Below are 22,016 nucleotides of genomic sequence, written 5' to 3'. Positions count from 1 at the left end.
GCCTCTCAGTTTATCAGTGCGATGTGAATGTAGTTCTTCATTTGTTTTTAATAAAATGGCAAACCATCTTATATATGTTATTTAATTTTTTTTCTTTTGCTGGTTTCTGCCTTTCATTTTATTGGGTTTGGAAGGAAACTATGTCTTGAAATTAGTATGAATCTGCTCGTAGACTTTGGGAATTTGAATGGAATTGTCTTTGGTGCAGAACAAAATTACCCATTTGAGCCAAGACTCTAATATTATTCCCCAAAATTGTTAGTGGTGGTTCTGTTTCTCACACGAGGAAATGTTTTAGCTTTGTGAGTGTAGGGGTTTGAGGTTTTGATTCTTAGTCTGTAGTTCCCGTGGTCTCCATGCCTGCAATGCTGCTGCCTTTCAGTATTTATCATAGAGCACATCTGGATCCATCACTATTGCCATAGACTTTGGGTGCCAGAAGTGAAACTAGCAGTGGTGTTATTAGCCTTGCCTCTCATGGTTCTTTGACCAGCTTTTAAAAGTCATTTTCTCACTAAGAAGTGGCAGCAGCGATGTACTGAAGTCGCTTTGTCTCTCACTAACCATTCTGTGTCTGTAATGTGGTGTGGGTATCAGAGGAACTTTTGAGTTTTATAGCTGATTTATACTCTCTGTTGAGTGTCATCACCCTTTTGTGAACCCTCCCACTTTGGAGAAAAGACTGTTTATGTGGTAGTTTTGTGTTTTGGGGGGGTACTTTGGGAGCACAGGATTAGAGGTTGGATTAGAGTTTGACTTAGAATGGAAATTAACCTTTGACTTAATTTTGTGTGAGTAGAGGCTGGGAATCTGGTGCTGAGGTAGTGCTGGGGAGAGGGGGAAGGAATAGAGTTAGGAGGTTGTGAAATTAGGAATACTTGAATGCTGTCTGAAATTCAAGATTAGGTTGAGAAATTTTAATTACTTTTTAAATATATATATTTAGAATGCTATTAAAGGAATTTATTACCAGCTTTTAAAAAATTGCATTAAAACCCAAACCATTTCCCATTTGTTTTGACGTAACTAAAGTCATTTATTACTACCTCATAAAATTACAAGTGGCAAAAGAGAGGTGTTGCACCAAAAAAATCTCTTTATTTAGCTATAATTTTTTAAGCTTTTTAATAAAGTAGGGCCTCCCTATCCTTCTAAAATCCAAAGGATTTATTTAAATGGAATGATATAAATACTGGCTATATTAATTTAACCTTCATTGTCTCTATTGTGAGATTTGTGAGCAGATTTTTTAAAATTAAATTCATTATTATGAGTGTGTCTTTAGTCTTTTAAAAATATCATATTTGGAATATACCTGACCATATTTACTGTTTAAAGGAAATATATTGAAAGAAAATGCTGAATAGTATTAAATGTCTAGAGAAAACACCAATCTGGAACCTTCCAAAAATAGGCATACATAAATTTCTTTTAGCTGTCATTATTCAGTATTGCCCTGCCCTTGTAGAAAGTGGTACACAAACAGAAGGTGGCTAGACAGAATTTGTCACTTTATTGCAAGCTTATGTTAATGTAGTCGTTGATTTTCTTATATTCAGATTTTGTTTTTTTGCGATTCTGTATCTGTAACCTGTTATGCCCGTGTAGTAAATGTGGGGCGTCTGCTGGGTTATAGGAGCCTTCATGATATTTGAAGGGGTTTTACTGAAATTTGAGGCAGTTAGGAGAAAGAGTGATGCAGAGTGCCCCAGTCTATGCAAAAAAACAGAGACCGCTAAAATCCTGTGCAACAACCACTGTCACAATCTCCAGGCCTAAAACCTTCAATGCATCTAAGGAAGGCAAAAGATGAAACACATGAGAAGGTTCAAAAGTGCTCTTTCTGAAAGGCTGAGACAGACATTTGTGACTTGGGGTCTGCTCTCACAATGTATGAAACTGAAAGATAAATTGGACACTTAACTACCTTAAAGTTTTACTGGAGCTTGTAAAAACACTTCTGAGGCCCCAAATAGGTCATTTATGCCAGACAGAGAACTCTAGATTTTTTCCCTAACTACCATGAAAAAAACAAACCTTCACTTCCTAAACAATATGATTGCTGGCTTAGGGAGACCCCAGTCTGTGCTATGAGAAGAATCTTTTTGTTTTTAATCACCAGGAAACATAGCACTTATCTCCTCATGCTGGTCATCAAGTCACACGGTGGGAGGAACCTGCCATCACTGGTCCACCCTCTTCCTCCACGTGAGGAAGCCAAGGCAGAGGTGGGGGGTAGCTATCCAAGGTAAGAGTGGTAGGCCTGGACCCCAAGCACACTTCCCCTTCTCAGTCTTTCTGCATCAGGAGTATTCAGACACTTTTCCATAACATTTTGCATGGGCCCGGAGAAACTTAAAGTGGAAGTAGAACACCTCTTTTGTAAAGAGAATGAATTCAGACTGAAAATTGTCAGGCATGCTTTTCTGAGCCTGGGGGATTTGGGCCGGGTAACTGCCGCAGTCCCTCCCAGTTCCAGCCCTGATGGTCTCATCAAGCATGGCTCTCTGGATTGTGCATTTCATTCAGAACCATCCTCAGTTTATTTTGACCACTCCCCATGTCCACTCCCCATATTCACAGCTCATCATATTTTTTGTTTTATTATAACCCTGGATTTGCAACTAACTGGTCATAATTCTCAAGGTTTCAATAAAGAATACATCTCAGAACACCAGGGTAGGCACGGCCCCCAAGTTTGCTCTGGGTGCTTGAGGGAGATTAGGCAGACCAAGAGGGTGATGGAGACTTTGACCTCATTATGAAACTACCAATATCATAATTTTGAAAACTTAAGATGCAGATCATTTCAGAGCAGTTCTCTGTTTTCTAAGCACTAAAGACAGAAATACATAAAGCTCTTTTGTATCCTGACTCGTTGGCCTTCTCACAGCCCCTCAGGGGGACAAATAGGGGAGCGTATTGTCCAGCCCCTCCTGGACAAAGAGGAGAGCTGAGTGTGAAAGCTGGGTGGGGTGTCCACAGTCACACATGTGGCTGGAAGAGGTACTTGAGGATAGGAACTCAACTCCCAGAGAAGTCTACTCTGGGATCTTTCCACAGGACACACTGCCTGCCGTTGGAGGATTTGAGGACAATGTCCTTGCTGTTTCAAGTTTAGTGGGTGGAGTATTTGTTCTAACAGGTTCAATTGTCGTGGTTTTGGCACAGCAGACTGTTAATACCTGAACTAATTGGTTGCTTTAATAGGTGCTCAGCTAAAGAGGACTTGATCATATTATCTCATGTTTTCACTGGGCGTTACAAAAAGGATTTAAGAAAAACACTTCTCATTTATCCCATAAACCCCTGATTATACAGTTGCTCTTCTAATTTTGCCCTTGAAACTCTGCAATGTGTATTTTTTTTTTTTTTTAATTTTTTATTTATTTTTTTCCCCCAAAGCCCCAGTAGACAGTTGTATGTCGTAGCTGCACATCCTTCTAGTTGCTGTATGTGGGACGCGGCCTCAGCATGGCCGGAGAAGCGGTGCGTTGGTGCGCGCCCGGGATCCGAACCCGGGCCGCCAGCAGCGGAGCGCGCGCACTTAACCGCTAAGCCACGGGGCCGGCCCGCAATGTGTATTGATAGAGAATTCAAAGAATCTTTTTGTTCAGAAAGTCTGGCTTAAAAAGATATATTTGGTATACCTGTCTCTCTTCTACATGATTGAACCATTTACATGAAATAGTTTCTAAAAGAGAAAATTACCTATTCTCTGTGAGATTGTGCAGCTTCTAAAAATAGATAAAGAAGACCAGGAGCCACATGGAAAATGAGTAGGATGTTTTATAAGAAGGTTCAGAATACACAATAAATGAGTATTATCATGACAGTTGTGGATAAAAGGGAACAGGGAAAAAATAAAAACAAAATATGTAGTAGTTTTTTTCTTCTGTAATGCTTTATTTTTCTCTTGTAATTAAATTTTTAAAATAAAAACTACAGAAAACTTATTTTTGCTATAATTAGCTTTTAGGTAAAAGAAATAAATGGAAAAAGTTTAATGTGACATCAGGGATTTGTCCTAAACACACACATGGAGACTTTGGAGTTGGACATAACTGAATTCGAATCCCAGCCTCACTTTTCAGGAGGTGCGTGACTCTGGGCACGTGCCCTACCCTCTCGGAGCCTCAGTTCTCTCCTCTGAAATAGGAATGATCAACCTGTTCCTGGGGTTGTGTGAGTGCCTGGCCTGGAGTTATTTTGTAATGCCCGTTGTGTTCTCCCCTTTCTTTCTTTGTCAACAGAACTGAACAATGAGAATCAGTGGTATCTCAGGTCCTGAGATACACTAAGATCCATAGTCAGCAAGAATCAGTTATGTTCAGAAGGTATTACTTGATCAGAAAAGAGTCTACTCAGGTGTTTCCATGTAAATGATAAAATAATTTACAGTTGATGCTGAAATAATCAGAAAGTAATCAGAGATATCCTGTTCCTTGTGCCTGCTAGATGATGATGCTATTATTAGGTAATATTCTTTTTTATCGAACATTGTTGTGTGTGTGAGAGCACTGTGCTATGCGATTGCTACACATCATCTCCTTGTACCCAGATGGGATTCTCAACCCAGCCAGGTCATGTAGCTTGCTCAAGGTCTGGGTCTAGAGCCCAGGTTTTGAATTCCTAGACTGATTCTCTTCCCATCTCATTGTACTGCTTCTGATATGGTAAATGTATTTCAAAAATGTTCTGTTCTTCTGCATTCAAAGTTTAAATAAATTAACTACAGTTTATCCATTCCTCTATTGATGGACATTTAGATTCTTTCTGATGTTATTACCGTCAGTTCTGTAACAAGCATTCTTGTGTCTCCTTGTGTACAGGTATGAGAGTTTCCTTAGGGTATGGATTTAAAAATAGAATTGCTGGGATAACCTTCTGGTATACAGATTAATAAAAAATGAAGATTCAGAAGTACGGCAAAGTCAGGGCTTGAGGATAGTCACGTTGTAACCCAGTGACAAGGCTCTTTGTCATCAGAGAATCTCTACCCATGCATGAGGCCATAGTAACCCATGGTGACCTAACCCCCCGTGACTTCAGAGCTACGTGAGCTGATTTTGAAGTAGTTCTGGAAATCTGGGAAGGTGTACATAAAGTGCCAAGATCATGGAAACATGAATTAGCAAGTGGGGCCTCATTCCAGGCTGTGAGTGCTTTAGGTCAAAAAAGACCCACTTTTTACCAAAATTCACTGTTGATAGCACTAACTTGGAGTGTCCAATAATTCTGCAGATTTGTGATCTATTACCTGAAATTTTTACAAATGTGCATAGTGTTAAGTTCAAACCCAAGTTACTGAATGCATTGCCTGAAAAAAGATACTCCAAAATATTTTCCCTTTAATTTCCCGAATCAAAAGATTTCTAGATTGTGACAAAAATATAACTACTTTCTGTCTTCATTCCTGTACAGATACCCGTGAGACTGAAAAATGGTGCTGGTCAAGTTGGCTTAGGTTCTGCCCATTCTCGGACTGGTAGACTTGATTTAGGACGTTGAGCGTGGACTTCAGTGGAGCTGGGGTTGGGATGCATATGCCCAGTATCTGCTAGTCCTGCCTCATCCAGTTATGTCTTGTTAATTTCATTGCTTTCAGTGGAGGAATCTTATTTTACACTGGTCTTTATGGGCAAAGATAATTATATATATTTGCCTGGGTAAGCAAATCGATAAACTTGTAATAAAGTGTATCAGACCATTTCTTTGGCACGACCAACCAGAATAGCTTGTGAGGCAGAGCCGTTTCCAATGGAGCATGAAAAGCTTTGAAAATTTTCAGTAATAGCAGAAAGCAGTATTTGAAACCACCCTTAAACAATTGTTTGTTTTCCTCTTCCCCAACCAAGTTTATAAAAATTTGGTCAGACAGGCGTTTTGTTTTGATTTAAAATATTTTCAGTGAATTGTTATCTGCTGAATGCACATGTGTTCCTGCACTTTTTCTTTCACGATTGAAACTTTAAACCCTTCCCTTAGGTCCCCCTAAAAACCTCCCTCTGCCCAGTAAGGTTTGCATATGTGAAGAGGGTGAAGGGATTTGGACCCTGGAGAAACCTCGCAATTTGAAATCTGCCTGTGCAGTTGTGTACTAGAAATGGCCATGGTTAGTGCCATATGGGCTCTTTGTCTTTCTCTTCTACCAAGATTCCTTGCCCCCAAAAGACATTGCTTAATTTGGGCGTTTCAGTTTGGTTAATCAGATCATGAGTGCCTGTGAGCATGGCAAGAGGCATGATTGAAGCATTTATAAAAATTTGGCTCATAGTAAGCCCCATAATTTGTTTTAAAGAATTACCTCTTCAGTGACATTAAAAAAACCTCCAAAAGGTTGTGGTTTATAACGCCACACCTGGTCCAGATTGTACTGGATGAATCCATATTTGCTTTGCTGTAAATGATTTTGAGGGTGGAATTCTTGGATTGTTTTCTGTCTTGTAAGCCCTTGACATTGTACTGGTACCTGTGCGCGCGCAAACCTCCTGACATGGGAAAGGCCAGCTCAGCCTCCCACTGAAATGCAGGTTGGCTGCGTTTATTCTGCATGTTCCTAGAATGAGGAAATGATATGACAATAAACAGAAATGTCCTTGCTGAAGAGAGAAGGGAAGCTGGTGTTTATCTGGTCAGGTGGTTTAGATTAGCCGTGATGCGGCTCTGTATTATGTTACTTTAAATCATTGTGTCCCAACAGGACATAAATTATGAAGATTGTTACAGTATGTTTCATCCTATGTAAGATCAACAAATTGGAATAATTTTTTTATAGGAAAATCATAGTGCTTTTGGCAAGGCTATTGAAGCCTTTAATTTGACTTGAGTATTTCTCAAATATTATTGCCTAATATATAAAGTATGATTTGCATAAGGTATGAAATAATAAACTTTTAAAAACAAAAGGGAAGAATTTTTCTTTAGCAATTGCATCAAATGGCAGCATACTCCCACTCCATCAATATCTGCATGCTTTCTTTGTCCCGTGTTTTAGAGCCAGTTGCATTCTTTTCCTCTGATGGGATTGTAAACGAGCTGTGCAGGTCTTGGTGCAGAGATGGAACTTTGCTGCGTGCTGCCTGCCCATCAGCCCTCACCTGCGCAGAGAAGGCGACTGCTCTGGTGGAACTGAATGGGAGCCTGCTCTAAGGAGGAGAAAACAAACTTTCCTGTTTATATATGTTCACAAAAACAAACCATTTTTTTTCTTTCAGGACTTTGTGAATTGTTAAAAAAAAAAAACCAACCCAAATCAAAAAACCCTACTTGATCAACAGCTGAAGTTAAGGTAATTTATATAGGAGTATTTTGAAAAGAATGGACTTAAGTAAGCATTTATTCTTTTTAATGTTTCCTCTATTCGTTACTGTTTTCTGAGTTATTAGCCTTAATTGTGAATTTTTAACACAGAGACTTATAATTTTTCATTCATATTCAGGATGCAACTAAGTTTCTTTGGCCACACAGAGCCACTTTTCTAGATTTAAAAAAATGGCCTAAAATTACTTTGTGTAGGATTCAAGCAAATTGGAAACTTTTCAGCTTTCCACAGTAGCACATTTTCTGTGCAAAGCTCTCTGCATGTTTTTATGAGACCTCCTCAGACTCACGGTGATTTACAGAGACTGGGAGAGGTGAGAGAGGTTCAGGATTTGTTCAAGGCCACAGAATGAGACAGAGCTGGGATTAGGACTTTTCAGGATGTGATGACACCCTCACCAGACCTTGTGAGTCTTTTGATACCAAAAACAGGGTAAGTGCCAAGCTTATTTTACTCTTTATGTGCCTCAAGCCCTGAGATTTTTCCTTAATTCTTTAGTAATACCGTTTAAAACACAAAAACAAGAAAGTCCCTACTTTCAATCTATAAGAGTAAGAATAGATCTCTCTTTAAGCCTCAACATAACAGGTTGAGGATAAATTCTGAATGTATTTGTGGTTTGCGTCAGCTCAGTGTCTGAAAACTGACAGGTTCAGGGACCTTTCCAAGTTCACAACCCGTGTGTGCACTTTGAAACAAATAAATACAGACGACTTATGAGATGGTCTCTTTCCGCACTGGGCTTCTTCTGGATTGGCACCATTTTCTGAGAAGTGGGTCTGGCAGGCTGTTTTCTTCCAGTGATGCATTGCAGCCGTCTATCACTGGAGGTCCTCTGTGGAATTATCAGGATGTCCGATCAGGCTTGAATATTTGGGTGATGTATTTTTCTTATAGAAAATATTGGCAAATGTTGCTGAAACTGTACTTAAAAACTCTTAAAAGGAGAATTGATTCCTTTTAAAAGTAAGTAACAGAAAGGATAAGCATGTATTTGTTGATGTTATGCAGACCTTTTTATACCATTAGATATTTTGTGATGTGAAGTGGGACAAGACTCTGTTTTATAGAATGTGTACTGCTTGCAGAAAATGTATTTACTGTACCATTAAGCCAAATGAGGTATTGCTTTGTTTCTTTAAAATATTTTTTGAGTGCCCCCCTTCCATGGTGCGGGAGTGGGCGTTCTTTCTGTGCTGAACCCTCGTCCTCTTCCTCCACCCTTTTGGTTATTGGTATACGGGATTTTGACTTTCAGTTTAATTTAACATGTCCCAATTTGAACAGAAGCCTTTTTGCTTTTTCTTTCTTTCTCTTTTTAAAATTAAGTGCATATAGATTCTTTTTATTACAATAATAGGGCAAGAGAGTTTCATGTCAGATATAAACTGGAATTATATAGTGTAAGTAGTTGTTGCATCTCTTAAAAGGAGCCAGTTGACTATAAAGAAGAAATCGTGGGGAGGAGACCGCCATTTTGCATATTATTCGATTTTTAAAAATGTATTTGGAAAAAAATGTGTTTAGCCAGATAGTCCATATATCTCAGTGATTTGAATGCATGAAGTTGAAACCTAGGGATATTTTTCTATGTAAATTTGAATTTTTATAAATTTTATAATGATGACAATACCAAGGAGTGTAAATTCTAATTTTTAAAGGGTGGCTAAACAAAACAAAGAGAAAACTTCCATAGTCTTTGCCATACCTCTCACCTCATAAGACTCTGGAAAGCTAATGAATATGGATTATCAGCAGATTAGGAAAGAAAACCCCCAACAAGAGTTTTCTGAGACAACTGATTGGCAATAATCAACAACCCCAGTGACCAGTGAGGCATCAGAAGTTATTTTGACATTAGGGAACTCCAGGTAAATGGCTTTTCTGGTGGATTCCTCCCAAGGTGATTTTGAAACCAGTGTTTCAGTCTGCTTTAGGGGGAAAAGATGGATAGAAAACTGGTGAAATGTGCTGATTCCAAGAGAGCAAAACTGAAGGGTTGTGAGGAATTCTAGAAGGAGCTAGTAAGATTGAGCTGTTGGTCTGCCCAATAGTAGCTGATGATGATGTGGGTAAATGTAATTTAAAGTTACGTGCAGAGGAATTTGAAAATGAGTAGCGTCTTTTCAGGGAAAAGATATTCTCAGCTTGTGATCATCTCGGCCAGAATGTCTTTTTGGCACACATAAGCTTTGTGAAATCTATCTAGTCAGGGAACTTGCACTAAAAATGCAACAGAAAGGAAGTGCTCTTAGGTAGGAAAAGAAAGGAAGGAAAATTGTGGGTAGAGGTGTTTATGTTGGTTAAACTCTGCTGCCTAGAGAAGAGTGGGTTTATACTAGTAGATCTCTAGGAAAGAGTGGTCTTCCTAGCCTGGGAATTCAGGAGGTATTTACTAATGTAATGATAAATCCTAATTCTACAAAGGAAAACTGTTTTGCATCTTGCTTTTTCATTTAACCATATATATTGAGGGTGGTAGCCAGCCCTGGTGGTCTAGTGGTTAAGTTTCAGTGCTCTTGTTGCTACAGCACAGGTTCTTTTCCCCGTCAGGGAAGCACCATCCGTCTGTCAATTGTCATACTGTGGTGGCTGCATGTTGCTGTGATGCTGAAAGCTATGCCACCAGTATTTCAAATACCAGCAGGATCACCTGTGGTGGACAGGTTTCAGTGGAGCTTCTAGACTCAGACAGACTAGGAAGAAGGACCTGGCCACCCACTCCCAAAAAATTGGCCATGAAAACCCTCTGAATAGCAGCAGAGCATTGTCTGATATAGCGCTGGAAGATGAGAGGATGGCGCAAAAAGACCAGGCAGGGTTCCGGTACAAAGGGTCACTAGAAGTCGGAATCGACTCCATGGCAGTAACAACAAATTGAAGGTGGCACCGTGTAATTAGCTAAAAGAGCTGTCTTATTTTTCCGAGTGGCTGTTTAGGATATTATGGTAATTGCCAAAAATGGTGACTTAAGAAATTTTTCTTTTTTTAAAGGCTCTAAAATGTTATGGTTCTGTGAATACAGCCTTTGAAGGCACTGTTTAGAAGTGAGCATGCTATCTCACAGGTGTACTTACTACCACTAACTTGAAGGGGCACTCATTCAGCCTAGGGCACGGGAGAGCAGGCTGCTCTTTCAGTAGCTTGTGGACGTGGTCTCCAGTGCCTGGGGAAGCCAGTTTTAATTTCAGAGTTGGATACTCTTGGCCCGAGTTATTGGAAATGTTGTGCTCTGCAGTGGATCAAGTAGAAGGCAGGTAGACTAGTGGCCCAGGGTTGGTGGGGGTTGTGTCTGCCCCCAGACACACACATTGGACTGCCTAGGGAATGGTCCTCAGGTAAGGCCTTTAGTCTGGCTTCTTAGGGAGACATGAGTCACCTGCTTGGTTAAGATGCTCACCAATGGACTGCCAGTTTCACCGGAAATCTTTTTATGAGGATACTCACTTAGAGAAACAGATTTAAATATGTTTTTGGGTTTCTTAGCCTTGCAGAGGTGAATTTCTTTGGCCTTCTGAAAGGTTTAGTAAGGAATTCTTCCTCTCCAGGCCATAGACACTATAACGTTAAAGTGCTGATGATGAGAATAATCACTAGTATTAACTGAGTGCCTAATAGAATGCCTGGCATACTGTAAAGGATGTTACATGAATTATCCCCTTTTTACATATGAGGAAACTGAGGCTAATTTAAATGTTAAGTAATTTCTCTGAGGTCACATAGCTAGTGAATAGCAGAGCTAGGACTGGAACCTAGGTCTCTGACCCTAAGGTCTCTGCAATTGACCACTGTGCTCAAAATACAAGTGGCAGTTTGGAGAAAAAAAATGTGGATCAAATACATCTTTGGTTGGGTTTGTTCCTCATATTTCTCATGTTGCTAGTTTGAGAATATTCTTCTGCTGCATGCAGATCAAGATCTGATATTCCCTTTGCAGTGTCTAAAATAGTTAACAGTGTTTTCCGCGAGAACGTCATGGTGAGATACATAATCATATTCTGGGGCAAAGAACGCCTTTCCTTGGTGCACCAAGCAATGTTTATGTGATTGATCAGTCACCAACACCAAGACAAGGTCCTGTCCTGTGACATGTGCGTGCTTGGCAATGATCTTGCCATGCATTTTGCTTAATAATTTTCATTATTTTTAATTAAAGTTGAAGAAGTGCAGACTCTAGCTGAAATTAAGGTAGGTTGTGTTGCCGGAATCTGGTAATTACTTTAATTGATCACAAGATAGTTTCCTTGATCACCAATTAGACTAAATTGCCGATCATGTTTCAAGACGTGAAGAAATGCCCAAACTGATTTATGTAATAGTGTTTTCATTTCTAATCAGACATAAATATCATTTCCTTCCATAGCAATTGTGTTTTATAAAAGAAGGGTTATGGGCCTACAAACATAAAGGTGATTCATAAACAATAGAGTTCTAATTCATTGAATTAGTAAAGGAAGTATTTAGAGGCTTAATGGAGATTGTACTGGGGAAATTACTTTGGAGTCGCTGGTGCTCATTTTCTTAGTGGGAGATATGTTCTTTTTTAGTGCATAATTAAAATAGTCTATAATCAAAATATAAAAGGCAGCCAGTTTAAAGAACATATATCAAAGACAATTGCTCTGAGTAATGAAAGATTCATACTGTAAATATGTGCTAGAAGTTAAGTCTTAGGACTTTAATAAATCATACATGTTATTTGGACTGAAGCTGCGTTTTAAATTCAGGGTGCTGTTAAACATTTCACAGATTGATACAAGATTTTTGTTTTGGTTTCATGCATCTGATAGTCTTTCATATTTTCATGGAATAAAATGAAACAAAAGGAACTTTAAGAAAAATTGCAGTTCCCAAAGAATACTTGATTTGGGGTTCATGGAAAAATCTTTTAATTGCTGATGGTTTGGAGATTTCCAAATGACAAACTTCATTGGCCCAATTTGCTGTGATTGTAATGCTTACATTCCTTAAAATGGCAGAGTGACTTAAAAAGTCATACTTCATCATGCATTCATTGACTTGTTCATAAAATGTTTGTAATTTGCAATAGAGGAAAGACTGAAACTATTATCAGCCATTATATGTTATTTGTTGGCCATATGTTTGTTTGAAATGGCCGTGGCTCAGCAGAACATGGCTCATAGACAAACTATGCTGTAAATTGGCACTAAAAATCCACCTAAACAGGTAGGCATATGTTAAGAAGTTAACATGAGCCAAAATATTTTAATATGAACCAGGTTACATGCATTGCAGGATCCTAGCTCCCTTTACAGGGAGACCTTCATTTGCATAGCTTCTTCATTTTTTCCCAAACTAATTTTTAAAAATAGATCAGGTATATACATGGTATAAAATTCAAAAGGTACCAAAGAATATAGTAAGTCTCTTCTTGTTACTAATTCTTGACCACCCAGTTCCCCCTTTCACCCTCCATTATGCGCTATTACCAGTTCCTATGTATCGTTCCAAAGATATTAATGGTTCCTTTATTTCCTTTTTATGCAGTTCATAGACTATTATTATGCATTTGTTTTTTCATTTAGTAATGTATCTTGGAAGTATTTCTATGTCAGAGGACAGATAGTTTCCTCATCCTTTTAATAGCTGCATAGTATTCCAGTGTATAAATGTACCACAATCTATTTGATGGACATTTGGCTGTTTCAGTATATGGCTATTACAAGCCATGCTGCAGTGACCGATCTTGTAATTTATGTATGAGTATGTCTGCAGGACAGATTCCTAGAAGTGGAATTGTTTGGGCTAAAAGCATGGGCATTGTTTTCCTAAGGGCATAGACATTTTAAATTTGGATAGATATTGTCAAATTGCCTTCCATAGTGATTATATCAATTTATATTCACCAGCAACGTTGAGAGTGCCTTTTCTCCTATATCTTCACCAACTTCTTGATCTTTGCCAAACTGATAGGTTTAACTTAGTTTTTTCCCCTCAGCTTTATTGAGATATAATTGACATATAACTTTTTAATTGGTGCTTCTCTTATCATGTGTGAGATTGAGCAGTTTTTATGTTTAAGAACCATTTGATTTCTTTTCTGTTTGTCCTCTGCACATTTAAAAAAATTGAGTGGTTAGTCTTTTTCTTATTAATTTGTAAGAATTCTTTTAAGCTAAGGAAATATGTACTGCAAATACAATTTGTTGTTTGTCTTTTAATTTTGTGTGTTGGTTTTTATTGCCATGCAGAAAAAAAATTTAATGTATTAAGATTTATCTATTTTTTAGTAGTGGCTTAAAGTTTTCTGCATATAAAATTTGTATGTTTCTTGTTAAGTTTACTCCTAGATAATTTTTGGTGCCATTTTAGATGGGATCTTTTCTTCCAATATATTTTCTAATTAGTTGTTGTTTGTATAGGAAGGCTATTGAAGTTTTTTTGGCTTGTTTGTTTTATTCTTGACTTTAATGGGAATTCTAGTGTTTTTCTGTTAAGAATGATGTTGTCTTTTGGACTGGGAGTATATTCTGTCATATTAAGGAGGGGTTCGTATATTCCTATTTCATTAGGAGTTTTAATAGATAATAAATATTGAATTTATAAAATTTTTTTTAGAATTTATGTAAGTCATTATATGATTTTTCTCTTTTGATTTATTAATATGATAAATTATATTAATATATTCCCTAATATTGAACCATCCTTGCATTCTTATAATAAATCCTATTTGTTCATGGTCTTTTGTTCTTTCAGTGTGTTGCTAGGTTTTGTTTATTAAGATTTCAGTTAATATGAGATCAGTCTACAGTTTCATTATTATGTGCTATCTCTGTGGGAATTTGGAAGCAATCTTATGATAGTTTATAAAAATGATTTGGAAATGTCCTTTTTTTTTTTTTTCCTATGCTCTGGAACTGTTTAATTAGTATTAGAATTAGCTGTTCCTTAAAGGTTTGGTAGAATTCTTCTGTGAAATGACTGGGAACTGTTATTTTTTTGGTGTCACTCTTAGACACATTTCTCTTTCATAGTTGTTTAATTGTTCAGGTATTTTTCTCTTCTTGGGTCAGTTTTGATAATTTTTATTTCTCAGAGAACTATTTTACCTATGTTTTAAAATTTATTTATATAAGCTTTGTGTTTGTTAAAAAATTTTTTTGTATGTTTGTATGTTTTTTGTATATTTTATATGTATTTGCAGTTACTTCATCATTCTCATTTCCTGTTTTGTTTATCTGTACTTTCTCTCTCTGTCTTTTTGTATGTTTGTTTTTAGGTGAAATAACCGATTTTCTATTATATTCTTTTTTCATATAACCTGCTTTTGGATTTATTAATTCTACCATTTTTCTCTTTCCTAATTTATTTACATCTGCTTTTCTCTTTATTTATATTCATTCCTGCTCTCCTAAGTTTATTTTATTATTTATCTACCTTCTTGATTGGATGTGTAATTTATTTATTTTTATTCTTTCGAGTTTATTAATTTAAGGTAACTTATTTAAAGATTCTGTTACTCTGATTATTGCTTTAGGTGTATCCTATATATAGTCTTATGTTATTAATATCTATTCAATTTCAGTTTTGATATTTTCTTAGACCTGAGTTTTAAAAGAAGGATTTAAAAAAATTTCCAGGTAGTACTTCTTGTTACTTTTGTGTCTTGGTTTGTTTTAAATTTTATCAGAGAATGTTGTCAATACTGTTTCTACTTTTTGGAATTTATTGAGATTTTCTTCGTGGGCTATTACATGTTCAATTTCTATGAACGTTTGATAGATATTTTAAAAGCTATATTCTCAGTTTTTACAATTTAAACTATGTCAATTAGATCTATCTTTTAAATTATGTATTTAAGTAGTCCATATTGTTACTTTTGTTTGCTGTCATGGGTTAAAAGATGTGAATTAATGTTTCCAACTAGAAATATTTCTGTTTGTCCTATATTTCCTGTCATTTCTGCCTATTGATTTTGATGCTGTTATTTGTAGTATAGATAGTCACAGTTATTCAGTCTTCACTATGGATATACTTTATAATTGTAAATTGCCCTTATGATTTCTTTTTAAAAATGTTTTACATTTGTCTGTGTCCTTTTATTTCTGGTGGTTGAGTTTTGCTTTGTGATCCATTGGAAAGTTTTCTCTTCTTTTAATTGGTTGGATTTAGGCTCTTTGCATTTATTGATTGGAAAGATATAGTTGGTCTTAAAAACCATGACAGAACCAATATATTTTTTCTCCCTTAATTTAAATCATGATGTGGATTGTGTTTTCTTTGCTTCATTTTGATTGTGTTTTCACTTACTTAATTGTGACAGTTTCTATTTTTATTTTGGTTCTTTCTGTGGATACCATTATACCTATAATTTCACAGTAAACTTAACCCTCTCTTTCTTTACATAGTATTTGTGGCCTCCCCACTATGCAATATCAAAATTATACTTTTACTTTTTCCTACTTTCCCTTCACCATGCAGTTTTAGTTTATATTATTTTTTCTAGTGCTTATGTTTTATACCTTTAAAGTATACTTATATCTCTAACATTTGATCTTTCCGCTTTCAAAAAAATTTTTTTTTTACTTTCATCTATTTTCATCCATTTACTTCCCTTTCTCTTTCAACCCATTTAATAGTTTATAACATTTACATTCCATCCTGTAACTATAATCCCCACAATTGTTTTAAATGTATTCCCAGAGCTGAGTGAATTTATCACTCCTTGCCAGTATCTTTGGTATAGTTTCTCCATTCATTTCTTAGTTACTTATATTTCATCCTTTAATAGTTTCCTCAGGAAGGATGAATAGAAATTATTCCCTGAGTTATTGCATTAAAAAATTATATCTGTTGGGCCGGCCCTGTGGCTTGGTGGTTAAGTGCGCGCGCTGCAATGCTGGTGGCCCGGGTTCGGATCCCGGGTGCGCATCGAGGCACCACTTCTCCGTCCATCCTGAGGCCGAGTCCCACATACAGCAACTAGAAGGATGTGCAGCTGTGACATACAACTATCTACTGGGGCTTTGGGGGGAAGAAAAAAAAAAATTATATCTGTTGCATTGATTTTGAACGGTAGTTTAGCTGGGTATAAAATTGTTTGCGCTTTCATTTCTAAAGTCTTTATAGGCATTGCTCATCTGACTTCTATGTTGAATGTTGGTATGTGGAAGTTTGAAGTCAGCCAGATTCTTTTTAACCTTATAGGTGAATTGATCTTTTTTGACTAGATGCCAAAAGGATTTTTTTATCTTCAGAGTTCACTAACTTTACTAGGATGTGTACACATGGTTGAATTCTTACAATCTATAGATTTAAATATTTTATTTCTGAAAATTTTTCTTGAATTACATCTCAAATTTTTTTCTGTTCTGTTTTTTTTTTTTTTTTGGTTCTCTTATTGACAACAATTATCTGTATGTTGGATCTACTTTGTCTTCTATATTTATTATTTTCTAATTCTTATAAACTCTTGTTGATTTCTACTTAATTTTGCCCATTTTCTCAACGTTGTCCTCTAAGCTTCTTACTGGGTTGTTAGTGGTGTCTATTCTCCCTTGGGCTGTTTCCAGCTTTCTTTGATGGAATGGTTTTAGAAAGCCTGTACTTTTAGCTAGTTTAAGGCCTTTATTTATTTATTTTTTTTGTGAGGATGATTAGCCCTGAGCTAACATCCACACCAATCCTCCTCTTTTTTTGCTGAGGAAGACTGGCCCTGGGCTAACATCCATGCCCATCTTCCTCCACTTTATATGGGACACTGCCACAGCATGGCTTGACAAGTGGTGCATTGGTGTGCACCCGGGATCTGAACCCGGGCCACCAGCAGCAGAGCGTGTGCACTTAACCACTACGCCACGGGGCTCGCCCCTTAAGGCGTTTAGATTCCAGCTGCCATCGTGGTAACAAGTAGGTAGGGCTGCAAAAAGAATCTTTGAAAGAAGAGAGAAATGCTTTTCACCATCTGCCAAATTTGCTGTTTAGTCATATTTCTTCTTTTTTATATTCCAGATAATCAAAATTCCCCTTTGAAGTTTTTCTTTTTTCCTCTCCTATCCACTCATTTAACTTCCTTGCAGAAAGTCTTTTGCTTTAATTTGAATGTGTATTGTTATGGATATTTTTAATTTGTGGATTTAAAAATAAATATTTTGGGGATTATTTGGCTCTGCTATATGGAAAAAGGATTATGGAATTGTTGCTTTGCTCCTAGAGAAGATTGAATATTCTTTTCCTAAGGAAGAATTAGGAGTAAATCCTATGTAAGTGGTTTTCAGACTTTGTGATATTTTATTAAATGCAAATATTAGGTGACAGTTGAAGAGAAATATATAAAGCTTAGGAAAATACAGATTTGGAGGGTCTTTGGATGTGTTCTTTTTTTTCATGTTCTATGTAGATATGATAGATGCTTTTTCTTTGATCAATATACCTCTTAGGATGTGGGTATTCTCTTTTAAGTCTCATCTGTGATGGAATAGATTTTGCTACTATGCTGATAGAATGCTAGTAGTCAGAGATTTGAGGAGCACTTCTACACATGTTCAAATCGTCCACTTGATCCATTTGGCTCTTTGGAAATGGTAAGGGGTTGTAAACATCACTTTAAACCTTTTAGGATAATATGGTTCAAAGAAATTGTGGCCACAAGGCTTAAGAACTTGGGCCGTAACTGACTGTGCCCACCTAATTTCTTGTCATTAAGCTGTTTTCTCCAGTGTGCATCAGGGTGTTACCCGACAGCATATTATCTGTTTGTTTGATATATGTGTGTGAGTCTCTATTCATGGCACATGGGAAAAGGAAAAGGCCATTCTTCTGGAAGACAGCAACCGGAATCTTAGATTCTTGAGGTTATGGGAGGGCTTTTCACCTTTTGTTAGGTTTTGTAAGGTTTATCCAGAAGCAGTAGTGATGGCAGGATATGCCATTACTGATCTCTGACTTTGTGCCAAGTGCTGTGCTTAGTGCTTTTTTTGTTTTTTGTTTTTGTAAGGAAGATTAGCCCTGAGCTAACATCTATTGCCGATCCTCCTCTTTTTGCTGAGGAAGATTGGCTGTGGGGCTAACATCCGTGCCCATCTTCCTCTACTTTATATGGGATGCTGCCACAGCATGGCTTGACGAGTGGTGTGCCAGTCCGCACCCAGGATCTGAACCCATGAACCCTGGGCTCAGAGCGTGCGAACTTAACCGCTATGCCACCAGGCCGGCCCCATGTGCTCAGTGCTTTTATATCCTCTATCTCATTTTTGTTTTAGAATGATTACATGAGCTCTTTATTATTATCCCCATTTTACTGATAAGAAAACTGAGGCTCGGAGTTAAATCACATGACAGTTAACTGGTAGAGTTGAGATTTGAGTCCAGGCCTCAAAAGCCCATGCCCTTGATGACTGTATTACTATCTCTCAGGGGTGATGATTAGTCTTGTAACTCTTCTACAGGTAAACAAGAATAGGGCATCATAGGCAAATAGAGTAAAAATTCTCATTAGAAATCATTTAATACAGGTTAACTCTGTGTTTGAATAATTAAAACAGACTCTCACATTTAACTTGTCCCTTCCCCTCACATAATCTAGAGAATCAGATTATGAAATACAAAGGGTAGGGGAGTGAATATTGTTTTCCCACTGATAATTCCATACATGATTAAATGGATTTTGCTTGAACTTCCTTCTTTTCCTAACTGGGAAAAGCTTCAGGCCTTAAACGTCAAAATGGAAATCTTTATCCTGAATAAAATTGGTTCTGAGATAGGAACCATTATGAATGACATAAGGTTGTTTAACATGGCATCTTCTGTATTTCTCACTGTTAACTTGGAAATGCGCTCGTATGCCATTTAGTGATCCAAAAAGTATAGTGCAACTAACGTCAGATTGGTCTTTCTGGATAGGGGTAATGAAGTTAAATCTTCATTTACATGCTGAAATGGGTACTGCCCTGTGAATTCCACTGTAACTTTGTAATTAATGTACCATTACCTTAGAGTTTTACCAAATATTTCTGCTTTCTGGACATGATAGAGACAGACTCTCCTATTGTTTGCAATTACCCTCATAAAAATTTGAAAGCAAGCAAAAAAAAATGCTTTTTCTCTCTCAGGACAAGTTTGCCTTCTGCTTAACAAAATTAGGTTTTCCTTTCCCTGTGGTGTGAAGATAGAGCCCTGCAGGCCCACCATCAGTCCTGTGGCTGGGTCTGCAGCCCTCTGCCCTGTGGCGGGACGCTTTCTCCTTGGAATGACACTGCTGGGCAGTAGCAAGAAAATCCCGAGCAGGCGAGCCAGTCTTTCCTGTTTCACTCTAGATGTCAATGAAATAGTCTTTCATCCCCTCCTGTCCTGCCTGGGAGATGAGATGGGGAAGGTGTTCATTTCTGCCAGTTGTTTTGCTTAAGACACACTCAGAAGACATTTTTCCATAGTCTCGTGGTTGATGCCTTAGTTAGCAACCCAATCACTAAAAACAAAAGGAGCAGCGCTACAAGAAAAGTGGCTCCTAAGATCTGGAGCCAGGTAGTGAGACCCAGGGCACTGGGTTGAAGGGAAATTATTCCCGGGCTATTTTGGAGAGTCTCGTCCTGAGGACAATTAAGGAGTCCAGACAGGTCACTGGGTGAGACCAATTTCCTGGTTTGTTTATTTGAGCCTGATTGTTTTTCACCATCGAGGAGCAGGTCACAGTCCTGCTACGCTATTACCCCAGCTCTGCAGAGAGCAATCCCATTCGTATTTGGTTTCTCCAGGCTTCCCTAAGGATCCTCGCCCAGTCTTTCTCTGTTTGGATTGCTCTGTCTCTCGCAGGTCCAGGGCAGAGGGCAGTGTCAGTAATCACTTTCGACTTCATCTCATACAGGCATTTGGCTTTATGTCCCGAGTTGCCCTACAAGCAGAGAAGATGAATCATCACCCCGAATGGTTCAATGTGTACAACAAGGTAATAAATTGTCTTATTTTGGGATCATCTTAATTATGGAGTTTAAGAAACGTCTTTTTTCCTTTCTTCTTTGTCATCCTGTGCAGCTAAGTGTCATTGTGCTTAGGAAAGTATTCTCTGATATTTTCTCTCAGAATCCCTGTGTATTACTGCAAATTAGTAACAAATTTTCAGATCTGCTCAAGAGAACAGTGACCAAGTTCTTTCCTTTCATGCTTGTCTTCTGCTGAAACGAATATGAGAAATTTGGGCCTAATTAGCCTCCTGAATTAAACTTGAATATCAGCCATGCAGATAAGTTTTTAAGCTCTCTTCAGGTAAATTATTGAAAGAAATGGTAACAAATAAGAAAGATATGGCCTTATTTATCGCATTGAAATAAATTTGCTCAAGAACTGTGCTTTAAATAATAACTATTCAATTCTGTATCCTCAGTGGGAACTGACCTTCTTCTTTAAGACAAAGAGCAGACTAAAAAGACTTCATCAAGTAGTTTTAATGGGGCACAGTGAGAGGAATCATGCCCTCCCCAAAAAGTGTCCTTGCCTTTCTAGTCATGCCATTTGGAATGTCTTATCATCTAGTTTTCTGTGGGGTTTTGTTTTCTCTTTGAAAGTCTTCTTTGAAAGAAGAAAATCGCATGATATTCTTGTCATTTATTGGAATAATTCAGAGCATGCAGGTACCAGGTTAAACGTTTTTTTTCCTAGTTGCCTCTCTTTGCCTATAATTTTGCTTTTGCTTTTTAATCGATTTGTCAAGAAGCAACAACAGTCTGTTACTCCGCCCTACCCCCACCCCACTTCCCTCATTTGGAAATGGGCTTTTTTAACATGGTTGCTAAGATATTACATTTGATAGCTTAGTTTTTCTCAGTGGCCTGAAAATAGTCAGTGTAATTAAAGTAATGGGAGTTAAGTTGGAACCTCTGTCTCTCTCTCTCTCTTTTTTTTTTTTTCAAGAGACAAGGTTTGAGATTCTGGCAGCTGAATTGCCCTTCGTATGAGAGAACCCTTTTATCCCTGGGCGACTGCTGGGCCCAGCCTGAAGCAGACTTTGCCCCTGGAGTTTATTGGGTTTGGGAAATGCTGTGCTTACTCCTAATGTAGTATTTTCTAAATCATTTAATCTCCCCAGTTCTCAAATATGAATGTTGAATAATAGATTTATTTCTGAACCACCAAAGGAGAATACCATGAATTATAGCTCAGGGTTTTAAAAACTTCTTCTCTCTTTCTTAGGTCCAGATAACTCTCACCTCGCATGACTGTGGTGGACTGACCAAAAGAGATGTGAAACTGGCCAAGTTTATTGAAAAAGCAGCTGCTTCTGTGTGATTTCTTCCAAAATGCATGTAAATCTTATATACATCTTAGCTGCAATGTATTTTGAAGGCAATTTACATGAACAAATTAAGTTGTAAATTTAGTTCACCTTTGAACTCCTTTATAAAATCTGTGCTTAAATACAAAATGATTTAAACTTGAGCCTGAGGTATTTTTCATTGTATCTAATCACATACATAAGGTAAACCAACCTAGGTAATTATATTAATAGTATTTGGAAAGAGAAATAGCATTCTTAAAAACCAGAAATTGGGATGGAGGAGTATTCACACATTTTATAACCTAGAAATTCGAGTGATTATGGTGACTTTACAAACGCATTGTGTTGGAGAATAGTTATAAGGTAGAAAAAGAATGATGAACTCGGTGGGTAGAGGGTCTTAACCATGTATAACATATATCCGTATATTCTTATGAAGGTAAAGTTGATTTGGATTTTAGC

At 37.4% G+C, this 22,016-nt stretch overlaps 1 protein-coding gene across 1 annotated transcript in view; it reads left to right on the top strand.

The window, feature by feature from the left end:
• Positions 1-21,715, top strand: part of PCBD2 (pterin-4 alpha-carbinolamine dehydratase 2) — a 44,711-nt gene extending 22,996 nt beyond the window's left edge. The window contains exons 3-4 of the mRNA XM_004420183.3: positions 20,148-20,228; positions 21,470-21,715. Coding sequence (XP_004420240.2) covers positions 20,148-20,228; positions 21,470-21,565 — 177 coding nt within the window. The 3' untranslated portion in view covers positions 21,566-21,715. The remainder of the gene's footprint in view (positions 1-20,147; positions 20,229-21,469) is intronic.
• Positions 21,716-22,016: the final 301 nt, after the last annotated feature.

The sequence above is a fragment of the Ceratotherium simum genome, chromosome 4 (assembly GCF_057802395.1).
Source record: "Ceratotherium simum simum isolate JZ-2026a chromosome 4, ASM5780239v1, whole genome shotgun sequence".
Classification (NCBI taxonomy): Eukaryota; Metazoa; Chordata; class Mammalia; order Perissodactyla; family Rhinocerotidae; genus Ceratotherium; species Ceratotherium simum.
This window is presented reverse-complemented; position numbering and strand designations above follow the sequence as displayed.